At 43.9% G+C, this 12,509-nt stretch overlaps 1 protein-coding gene across 1 annotated transcript in view; it reads right to left on the reverse strand.

Moving 5' to 3' along the window:
* Positions 1 to 4,738: 4,738 nt before the first annotated feature.
* TMEM123 (transmembrane protein 123) overlaps positions 4,739 to 12,509 on the reverse strand; it is a 43,069-nt gene continuing 35,298 nt past the window's right edge. The window contains exon 5 of the mRNA XM_077298492.1: positions 4,739 to 8,118. Within this exon, the coding sequence (XP_077154607.1) occupies positions 8,094 to 8,118 (25 nt within the window). The 3' untranslated portion in view covers positions 4,739 to 8,093. The remainder of the gene's footprint in view (positions 8,119 to 12,509) is intronic.

Consider the following 12,509-nt stretch of genomic DNA (forward strand, 5'->3'; position numbering starts at 1 on the left):
ACTAAGGTCCCTGGAAATCTAACTGTAAACTGCTCACGAGCCTAAGGTTCCGCACCCTTGATTCCATCGCTGCTTTCAATCTGCAGCTTGTTATTGAAATTTGCACCGCTACCCATAGTCCCTCCACCACACAATTGCGGGGGGCTGATGGATTGCTATGATAGCTGGGAGCCCGCTGAAGACCTCCTTTTCTGCTATCTGTCCTCTCTGTACTCTGAAGCTTGGTCATAGGCTAAGTTGCATAAGAGACTGAGATTTTTACTATCTACTGCAATACTATGGTGACGCCTTGTCTTTTGCTAGCGGTAAATTACAGCTGGTATACTTTCTGTTTTTATAAACAAAATGTAAATTAAAAATTAAGTTAGGAAAATTGTTCAATTTTCAAACTTAAATTTTCTTCTCTTAAACCGATAATTAAGTTTATTTTAAATGCCATGTTGTTTTTAACCCCTTTCTGACATTCCGACGTACTATCCTGTCTGGTAACCGTTACCAGACTTGCGGTGGATACCGCGTCTCCCTCCTGCTCTCCAGCAGTTTCTAACTTGATCGGCTGGCCTAGCCCTCTATCTACAAGATTGCCTGTTTACCCTAATAGAAAAATCTTTTTGATGCAATATCCTTCTCAAGGGTTTATTTCACATACCCTTCTCCGATTAGCTATAGAGCACACTGATGAAGGTCGTTTGCAGACCAGAACGTTTGTGAACATTGTGAATACTGTATGTATTAAACACTTTGTTGCATCAGATTCCCCAGAGCGTGCCTAAGTATATCTTTATCGTAAAAACGCTCCAGTGATCTGTGTGAAAAGTGCAAGACTACTTTATTTTTTTTAATTAATAAAGGTCATAACATTGCCAAATTAAAAAAAAAAAAAAAGAAAAAAAAAAATCAGGCCAGCTATATGGGCATGCAGGTCACAAAGTTGCAAAAATTATACCTTCATATCTGCAAACTGATGTATTTCAGAGAAATCCAGGTTTTTGTTAATATGTAAATAAAAGGTTCAGATCTATGGGCGGGACATAGATCTCACTGAGAATCTGCCTCCAGAGCTTATTTTTCATGAAAGGGACATTACCAGTTTGAGAAATGTGATGACTGACAGTCTGGTCTTCTGATCTACATGTTTCATACTGGCAGGGCCGGCTCCAGGTTTTTGAGGGCCCCGGGCGAAAGAGTCTCAGTGGGCCCCCCATTTAACACATACCACGATTCATGATGCACAAATACAGCTGAGAAATAGAGGTATAGTACAATGCCAGATTTCACTTCTTACATTAGTGATAGCTATTGAAAATTCTGCAGTGTATATATATACAGGACACGAGGAGCGGTACTGTGCAGTGTATACATACAGGGGAGTGATGGTACTGTGCAGTGTATATATACAGGACAGGAGGAGCGGTACTGTGCAGTGTATATATACAGGACAGGAGGAGCGGTACTGTGCAGTGTATATATACAGGACAGGAGGAGCGGTACTGTGCAGTGCATATATACAGGACAGGAGAAGTGGTACCGTGCAGTGTATATATACAGGGGCGTGATGGTACTGCGCAGTGTATATATACAGGACAGGAGGAGCGGTAGTGTGCAGTGTATACATACAGGAGGAGTGGTACTGTGCAGTGTATACATACAGGACAGGAGGAGTGGTACTGTGCAGTGTATACATACAGGACAGGAGGAGTGGTACTGTGCAGTGTATATATACAGGACAGGAGGAGTGGTACTGTGCAGTGTATATATACAGGACAGGAGGAGTGGTACTGTGCAGTGTATATATACAGGACAGGAGAAGTGGTACTGTGCAGTGTACATACAGGACAGGAGAAGTGGTATTGTGCAGTGTATATATACAGGACAGGAGGAGCGGTACTGTACAGTGTATATATACACAGGACAGGAGGAGTTGTACTCTGCAGTGTATATATATACAGGACAGGAGGAGTGGTACTGTGCAGTGTATATATACAGGATAGGAGGAGCGGTACTGTGCAGTGTATATATACAGGACAGGAGGAGTGGTACTGTGCAGTGTATATATACAGGATAGGAGAAGTGGTACTGTGCAGTGTATATATACAGGACAGGAGGAGTGGTACTGTGCAGTGTATATATACAGGACAGGAGGAGTGGTACTGTGCAGTGTATATATACAGGACAGGAGAAGTGGTACTGTGCAGTGTACATACAGGACAGGAGAAGTGGTACTGTACAGTGTATATATACAGGACAGGAGGAGGGTACTGTGCAGTGTATATATACAGGACAGGAGAAGTGGTACTGTGCAGTGTACATACAGGACAGGAGAAGTGGTACTGTACAGTGTATATATACAGGACAGGAGGAGCGGTACTGTACAGTGTATATATACACAGGACAGGAGGAGTTGTACTCTGCAGTGTATATATATACAGGACAGGAGGAGTGGTACTGTGCAGTGTATATATACAGGATAGGAGGAGCGGTACTGTGCAGTGTATATATACAGGACAGGAGGAGCGGTAGTGTGCAGTGTATATATACAGGACAGGAGCAGTGATACTGTGCAGTGTATATATACAGGGCAGTGATGGTACTGTGCAGTGTATATATACACAGGACAGTGATGGTACTGTGCAGTGTATATATATTTCAACAGCCGCCCAGGCCCCCAGCACCTGTCCTGTATATATATTATATATACTGTCATACAGGCTGTACAGTATATAGATATACAGGACAGGTGCTGGGGGCCTGGGTGGCTGCTGAAGTATATAATATACAGAATGTCAGAATACAGCGATACATCGCACTCACTCAGGGCGGTTCCTCCAGAATCTGCGGCTGCCTGAATCTGATAAGTTCAGCAGTCAGTGAGTGCAGCCAGCGAGGGGCGGGCGGGAGAGCAGAGCAGGAGAACGTGCTCTCTCCGCCCACAATGTCACGCTGGCTGCCTTCTTAACCCCTATGTGCCTGGCCCTGCACTGACAGTGAGAAGATGCTTGTGCTAGCACAAATTGAACGGCCAGATGGATCTCTGACAGCGTGAGTGGGCCCCCCCCGTCTCGCCAGGGCCCCGGCACTTGCCCGGGTGCCGACGCCGGCCCTGCATACTGGTAACGCCCCCTTTCACTTAAAATAATCCCTGGAGGCAGATTCTCAGGGAGATCTACAGTATGTCCGGCCCATAGATCTTAAAAAATAATTTACATATTAAGAAAAATGTGGATTTCTCTGGAACAAGATATCAGATTGCAGACATCAAGGCATCATTTTGTTCAGCTTCCTATGACCTAGATGTCCATATAGACGGCTTAGGAGGGTTTGTCCTAGAGACAGATTCCTTTACAACAATAGGTCATTTGCTGATTATAGCGTCCCTATAGCTAGTACATTGTCCTCAAAATGACTATATTGCGCAATGTCCCCAATGCAAAATTTAAAGCTAAAAAAAACCTTGCGACGAACTATGCTGAACCTTGAACGTGCTGGATATAAGGTGGTGTGATCTGCTCTGCACTCGACCTTGCGCTGCATTGTTAGCAAGAACGGGACTGTAGGTTGAAAGATGCCGACTCTGCACAAAACCAGAGTGCAAATGTCACTGTTTCTAGTAAGGACGGCTCTTTTTGCTGCTGACATTATGCTCAGAATTTTCTATCGATACCCACTTCATTATACTGCCCTGATAATCTGAAGCATAGGTTTCCCTATTGCAACCACAAAAGGGGAAGGTCATTGAGATCACCACACTCCTGTCCCACTGCAATCATTATTTTCTACCTCTATTACACAGGTGACATTGACCAATTACATTCAATTACTAATATTCTACCTGATCCACTGTGATTAACCAGAAACATAGATTTAAATTCCAGGTCAGGTCGGCATATTAGAAGAGTTGTAATTTTATACACGCTGTTAGGAGGTTCTAAGTAATTAGAGGGTGTCCCCATGTAAAAGGATCTTCATCTCTTCACCAAAGTGAAGAGCATTTGCAAATAGTCTTTCATTCTGGAGAACCAATCCTGTCCAGAAAGCTCATTGATTTGAATGGGAAGTGTAATACTTCATTTCTCCAGTGGTGGCACTGCAGGAAAAATGAACACTTCCTGCTAGGCTTACTAACAGATCACAGATGATCACCGGTAGTTACAGAAGGGAAACATTTTGACATCTGCTTATTTTCAAGGGACCCTTCAAACGAGTAGGGATTATTTGAAATGTAAGAGCCCCTTAAAGTTCAGTAATGTGTAGGTACTTCTTGTCCCACCCCTTGCAAGGGTGCTTTCACAACTGCATCCATTCAGTGGCTCGGTTGGGGCTTATGCCTGAACCCTCGTTGCAAAAGGGGAGTCCGATGTATGTGTCGAGGGGCCATTGACTACAATGATGCCGACAAAGCGAACGTGCGCTCTGTTGTGCATCATTTTCAGGTGTATACACCTACTGGAGGCGGACACCCAGACAGTCTAATATGTCAACGTGTCCGCCTCCAGTATGCGTATACATCCAAAAATGAGGCACAAGAGCGCATGTTTGTGCTGGCGGCACCATTGTAGTCTATGACCCCTGTTGGTATAAGCTCGAATCCCGTTTTGCAGGGGGTTCGGACTAAAGCCTCGACAGGGCCACTGAATGGGTGCCTGAACGCAGGGGGAAAGCACTCTTACAGCAGGCACGTTATTGCCCAAGGAAATCTGCAAAATACATCAGAGTGTATAAATAACACAAAGGTTAAAACTATAGTGCAAATCATCCTTTTTATTGTTTCTTTTTTTTTTGTACAGAACAATATATTCAAAAGCTTTTCTTCATTTCAAGCCAGACAAAAGGCACATTAAAAATAGAAATCCTGTTTATTGTAACATAAGCAGAGGTCGCTCATTACTCTGTATGCGACCAAAGCAAAAAAAACTCTTCGGTTCACCAATGAACTTTACAAAAGGAAAAGCAACAAAACACAAGTTAAAAGTCACATTCAAAGTCTGATAAAAATAAAACATTTTGCCCAAGAAAAAAAAAACCAAACCTCACCCTGCTCTTTCTGCTTTAGGTCCAAAGGCTTCTTGGGGATAGAAAAAATCCAAAACGTTCCTCAGTAGTCAAATTCTGGATGCAAATTGCCCCCCCTCCCAGCACCAGAACCTCGAATATCAGGCAACTGAACGTAATCGGAAGACAATCACAAGAGAATTAACGGGATCCTTTGCGGTTTTGCAGCTTCCGTCAAAAACCTGAAGGTCCCCAATTATAATTAATAGGCTCCGTCTGGATTCACCTCTGTTAGAAAACGTATTTGGTATAGGTTCAGGATAAATGGAAGCGCAAACAGATGCAAAGCAAGCAGCAATTTGGATGCAGCATTAGTATAATTGGAGAAGATGTGATTCAATAAAGCTCAAGATCAAAATTTCGAGATCAGTATAAAATAAGTGAAGTTTCTGCAAAATCGATGGAGTCCAAAAGTGGGTTCACTTCAGGCTCCTATAGTGACCCGGTGCCAATGTTATGCTTCAGTATCCAGGGACAGTAAATCTATGAATGTCGGAAGTTGACCAGCGTGGTGAATAGGAGATGGATGACAATGAAAATCACACACCGGGATGCAAACATAGAATACGATGTTGAGTAACAAAACAACAAAAAAAAGCCCCTAAACTCCAACGCTGAGGCACAAAGCACCAGGTGATTACCGGCTCGAGCACGCCGCCATCTGTTATATAACATAACAAAAGAAAAGCAGATGTAACGAGCATCGCTCAAAAGAAAGATCACATCAATCGAGTACAGACACTGCAAAATATGTACAACCGGTTACAACGGCAGAACAAAAGTCCAAAGTAAAAAAATAAAGCCACATAAATGGATAAATCTATAAACAGGAATAGCGTTATACGCCTTTCCCGGTGACACAAGTCATCTAGAAAGTCTGTTTTTATTTGTATTGTAACATTAAATTGCGACCTTTAACACTCGGCACATCATGTTCTGTACACACTTCTGAAAGTCAGCCCAATCTTAAGAAATTGTTATGTAACATCCAGTTCTTCTTCAGAACAGGCGTAGTCCGTTACAAAATATTTTTGGATATTGCTTCATGCGGAATGCTCCCAAGTATATACACATAGCAAAGCCAGAGCCTTCATCTCCCATCCCCCACACCGGGGATTCATTCACACTGGGGGTTAATGGTCTGGGAAGAAGCCGTGCTATAACCGCACAGCAAATGATTTATATAAGTATAGTTGTAGATTTTACAAGGAAGCATACCCTGAAATACGCAACAGCTTTCTCTCTAGTGCTCTCCCAGTCAGTGCAGACATAGAAATAATAATAATAATTATACTAAAGAAAAAAAAAATCTCTTGCTAAAGCTTTTTTGTAACATTTAAGGAAGTGACAAAACTGCTGGTTGGCGTCAGTAACAAGGGTACTTTAAAGCTTTGTGCCACTTAAGGATGCCAACTCGTGTGCTGAAGTTTGTGACTGACGATGAGAGCCCCCATGCAGAGATTGTTAGGCTATGTTTCCACAGTCAGAAAACCTTCAGGATTTGCTACGGATTGGACGCTACGTACAGCCGCAGCGTCCAGATGTTACAGCATAGTGAAGGGACTTTTATGAAATCCCGTCTCCACTATGCGTGCAGGGCCGCATCCGACGGCCCTGCGTAACCGGACATGCGGTGCGTCTTTCCAAACTGCAGCATGTCTATTTATCTTGCAGAGATGCTCCGTCTCCACAAGATAAATAACCCGGTCTATGGATACGATGCGGTGATTCCGCATGTGTTTAATGAACACATCTGGAATCACCGCGCGTACAACAGGGGGCGGCGCGGGGTATCCGCTGTGTCCAAAGCGCAGGGAATCTTGAACGTGGAGACATACCCGAAAGGGGTTGTCCAGTTTTGAAACAAAAGTCTGCAGTTATGAGACTTCAGACTTGCGAATTTGCAAAGCACGCTGTCAGAATCTCCAGCACCGGGTGGTCATGTGACCGCATGCACGCGATGTGCATACTCCCGGCCACATTCCGACTAGACATAAGAGGCCTTGCTCATTTCACTTGTACTGAGTGAGGCCGTGCACGTCTAGTTGGAATGTGGCAGGGTGTATGCCTAGCGCATACTTGTGGTCACCAACCGCTCCCTGCGAATCTTGACCGCGCGTCCTGTGCGGATTCACAAGTCTGCAGTCAGAGTAATTATAGACTTGTGTCAGACTTGGCCAACCCCTTTTACATCAGGAAGTTTGTCCTCTTGAGGGTTCACGTTTATTCACATAGCTTCTTCTCTAGCGCTCTTCCAGTCAGTGCAGACGGAAAACAATCCAAAAATAAAAAAATAGCCAAAAATGAAATTATTAAGCCTTGTGGAAGTATTTCGAGATGTGAAAAGAACCACTGGCTGGCTTGAGCAATACATGCGCTTGAAGCTTTGCACTGCTTTATACAAGCTGACGACGCTCGGTGATGAGAGGAGATCCTACAGGAATAGCGAGCAAAATGGTTAAGCTCCTGTGCAATTGAGGATTCACATCTGACTGCTGCCTTAGCGGCTAACCTATATCATCATTAATACGCCTCCCCTCAGTCACTTCTGCATGTTATCAGACAGATCTGGCATCCTTGATGAGTGGAGTTACGACTGACTTTAGTATTTTCTGCTTTGTAAGATAACGCCTTCGCAAAAGCAACCTGTGGTCGAGAACTGCGACAATACCCAAAGCAGCGATGCAATAAGCTTGGCTTGGAAGTGGTTTTGTCCTGTTGAAGCTTCTATTGCTTAGCAGCCGATATCATGACTATCATTCACCACAGCAGTCCCCCTTCGATGACTTGGCACACAGTGATTAATCTGGAATATCTAATCTATTACGCAAAAGTAAAACACAATGGCAAAACTCATGAAGCAAAAGCTGTCTTGTGGCAAAGTCCCAAAGATCGAGGTCAGAGGCGTCTCAGCAGGGTGCAATGCAGGTCTGGGCACAGCCGGGCTTGAAGACAAAACAGTCCGATGGATCATTATCCGGTCAGAGAATGTACAACTTGATTGCAGAATTTACCTGAAGCTTACTTTGTACACGTGAGAATTATTAGATGATGGCCTCGTGTTCATCTCTATAATAGGAGAAAAAGGAAAAAAAAAAAGTTTTAAAGTTGATACAAGAGGATCTGATTGTGTTAAATCGCACTAAGCTTTTTGTATAAGATCAGGTACCGATGTAAAAAAAAACAAAAACTAAACACTGACTCAGTAGAAGTGATTTTGTGACTTTAAATCCTGAAATCTTGCTGTTTTCATTGGTTACTGAGCCTCTTATAAGGCTGACACTTCCTGCTCTGTAAAGATCATTTCTCAGCAGTCATCCCAGTACCAGAGGGTTAAAAAGAAAGGTAGATCACTCTGAATCACACCATTTCCAAGACTGGTGTAGAGCATATGTAAAAGACTTAACTGCAGCTCAGACAAGATGGCCTCCCGATCATCATGTACAAATAAAATGAAAATGTGGTCAGAAAATAAATGATCATAAAAAAATTAAGTATATACCAGTGTCTGGATGTACACTCACATCTGTCTATGTGGCGGCTGAGAAACAGCTGGGAGACATGTTCCATTTAAATCAGATTTTTATGCTAAAAGTATTTTTTGGCAATGTTTTTTTTTCCTCGTATCAAAATTTGTATTAAAAAGAAAAAAAAAATACAAACCTTGCAATCTTCACACACTTTTTTAACTAACTTTTTGTTTCAAGAAATGAGCATTAGCCAAAAAGAACCAACTCTGATGTTTTGTAATGAAGTATTGATGGATGGATCCTGTGTTTATCAGACGTGTGTATAGCTGTGCCAGCTGTCATTGTAATTCTGCCTCCACTGATAAGAAGCCTGATGAAAACTGTTCCTGTAAGAACAGGAAGTATGAGCCTATAAAGCCCCAGTGGTCAGTGTTATAAAAAAAAATATAAATAAATAAATTACAGCTGCTGAGGTTCGGTGACATAGGCTAGGGCTATGCTCAGACACACCGGTCTAGGATACTGGATAATGGACTGGTCGCATACGGATCGCTGGACAATGGTCAGGCAGTGTCTGTACTAGGGCCAGGTGACTTTGGTTACAGGACCCTGGCCGCAAGGGGACCAGGGTTTCGGGTACAGGACCCTGGCCGCAAGGGGACGAGGGATTCGGGTACAGGACCCTGGCCGCAAGGGGACGAGGAATTCGGGTACAGGACCTTGGCAGCAAGGGGACGAGGAATTCGGGTACAGGACCTTGGCAGCAAGGGGACGAGGAATTCGGGTACAGGACCTTGGCAGCAAGGGGACGAGGAATTCGGGTACAGGACCTTGGCAGCATCGGGATCAGGGGACCTCACAACTACACTGGAAGAACAACTACCTAATAATTCAGCTCGTTGCTTGGTGACTCCCTAGGGGAGATGGAACCTTTTATACAGGATGACTCCCTGCAGTTGGCTGCGAGCCCTCTTGCAGGTGTACTAATTATACTACATGCCTCTCAGCTACAAGCTGCAGGTATTACATGCACACACTGCCCATTTAAGAGCAGGGGAGAGTGCATTAGGAGCGCCGCGGAGGAAGAGGCAGAAGCATACGGGTGGGGGGTAGGTGGGAATCCCTGCTTGGAGGGAGAAGGGAACCACAGCGCTATAATGTCGAGCCAAGCCGGCTAAACAGAAGTGGAGCAGGGGATGGGTTACAATGGAAAGTAGTAGGAGTGTAAGAGGGTTAAAAAAGGTTGTCCAGGCCTTTTTTTTTTTTTTTTTTTTAAACACCATGTGCCTAAAAGGAGCGAGCAGGTTACTACCTGCCTGTTGTACTCGGCACCGTTCCTGCCAGCTTCCAAAACAGCAGATAAGCTGTCGTCAGTAACTCCCCGTCAACAGTGCAGAGTGGAAGAGAAGGACTGTCTCATTTAGGCCGGGGTCACACGTGCGAGTGCAATGCGAGAAACTCACACAAGTCTCTCGCATCAATACCCAGCACTGCCGCCAGCCCTCGGAACCAGAGCATTTAGCTGTATAGAAATACATGCAGCCGCACACTCCGGTCCCAACTATTGATGTGAGAGACTCGTGCGAGTTTCTCACATTGCACTCGCACGTGTGACCCCAGCCTTAGCGGCAGAGTTGCACTGCACCCAAAAACTGTGCGCGTTGTGATGCCACTACATGAGTCAGCATTGGAGGAGCGCAGGAACACGGAAGCCGGGATCAGGAGCTAACAATGTGCGTCAGTGAGCCTGGCCAAACAATGCCATGCTTACAAGCCCTCGAGCATTATGCATGCTCGGCCACCGCTGCTGGACTGCAACAGGGGCCAGTATCCCAGGCAATGAGCAGTAAAGAAAGCTATAAATCTAGTTGTCAGGAGAGGGTGAATAAGAATAGACAAATAGGAACAATGTTTGTATTTACAAGCTCTATCCAATTATACCCATCTTAGAAGTTAGGAATAACACTTTAAAGTGTAACTCATTTAGTAAGTGTTATACAAGATTTATCCTCCCTTCTTCAATGTCTCTTTAAAATCATGTGCAAGGCAGGATTGTGGAGTCGGTAAGCCAAACCTCAGACTCCGACTCCTCAATTTCCATGACACCGACTCCACAACCCTGGTGCACGGGCAGAAATCCCGCGCCTGCGCATTCTACCTGCAGTCTCTCCTTGGAGCTCTTCCGACCTTCTGTGGGCACAGTCTCCAGTTTTGATGTGTACATGCGCTAAACAATCACTGTCATTTCCGGCCCCAGTGATCTCCGGCGAACAGTAAAGGTGAATTTCTCACATTGCACAAAAGTGCAGAGGAGAGACGGCAGGCAGTATGCGCAGGTGCGAGATTTCCAGCCGTGCACATGACGTCAAAGGAGCACTGAAAAGAAGGGGAGGAGAAATCTTCTATAATGAAGACTGGAGGCCCCATAGCCTGGAAGATCAAAGCTAGAAGAACAAGACATCATTAAGGAGGCATACAGGAAAGACCAATATCAGTTGTATACAACCTGTATGCTCATATTATTAACGCCAAAGGTGAAAAAGGTGACAGATTCCCTTTAAAGAGGTGCCAAAGTGAGTTTCTAAAGAAGTTTGCAGGGCTGAAATCTGCATCCACAGTGTACTGAACCCTTCTTTGATGACAGTTATCTCCAAGGGACTGTGGCCATCAAGATCGCCTGATTTAACCCCAGATTTTTCTTTTGGGACCATTTGAAAGGTCGGGTGTATTAACAAGCCATGAGCATTACACGCACTCCGAAAACATACAGCGAGAAATTCAGGCTATGACCCCAGACATCCAGAGGAATACATTCAACAATATGGAACGGTGCCTTTAGGCATGCTAGGATGCCAACGGTGGACATTTTCAACACCTGTTTTAATACACCAGTTTGTCATAAACTAAGGTGCGTACAATCCAAATTACAATACAACAGACCGTCTCTTTTAGAAGTTACATCAATTTTTTGAGGCAGAGTACCACAAATCTACAACCAAAGTTTGAGGAAAAACCACATCTTCACTCTGAAAGACTTCCAAGCCTCCATCTTCTGCTTTCTATTCATGTTTCTCCATTAAAGCACCACTCCTGTGGTTTTTTATTACAGCGCTGGAGTGGTGCCACTACCGCACGTTCCCTGCCCCTAGCATTATTACTCACCAGCTGCTGACTTCATCTTTTTCCGGCGCCTCTCTGACCGCAGTCTGATGGCTTTGATCCCCCAGACAGGTGAGAAAAGGAGGTTTCCATGTTTAGCCATCAAGTCTTTTTGGTAAAACTCCAGTTAAAACATTCCATAATAAGGAGTTACAACACCATGTACATTTTTTCTTCATACCACAAGATAAGCGCAGTCTACGGCACCAATAATTTTTTGCATTAAACTGATATATACCAGCTAGGCAGACACTCTTGGCATTTGTTGGGCAATGTAGGGCATGCACTTCAGGAGTGTTCTTGGCATACAGGATAAACAAGCATTACACATGTAATGTGAATCAGGCCTTATCTGTGCATTACTCTCCTGCCTCCAGTTTAGCACTCTGCTGATCATGTCCTAGTCTACACAGCAAAGCATACAAACTTCACACAAAAAATATGTAAGCCTATAGTGTGCAGATGGTGACAAATGAAAAACTTTTTTTTTTATATTCATCTTTTTTTTTTTCTTTTAATAGGTCTAAGCTCTGCATTGAGAAGATTTCGGCACACGTGATCAGTTTTTGTCTTCCAATTGCATGAAAACGGGCAGGTTGGGGCAAGATATTAACTCATGCACATTTTGTCACAGGGTGTGCTCCATCACTTTTAACGACAACCTAACAGTCATGTACAAAATTAGGAAACCGTTTGTGTAATTTTTTGACTATACAGAGCTTTTCAGTATGATTAAGAATTAATTAATTACTCTTTCAGTTTGAAATATAGAGAAGAGACATGTTTGGATCTCTATGGATACATTGTTTATCACAGGTTTGTATCTCTGTA

Source organism: Ranitomeya variabilis, chromosome 3 (genome assembly GCF_051348905.1).
Source record: "Ranitomeya variabilis isolate aRanVar5 chromosome 3, aRanVar5.hap1, whole genome shotgun sequence".
Lineage (NCBI taxonomy): Eukaryota > Metazoa > Chordata > Amphibia > Anura > Dendrobatidae > Ranitomeya > Ranitomeya variabilis.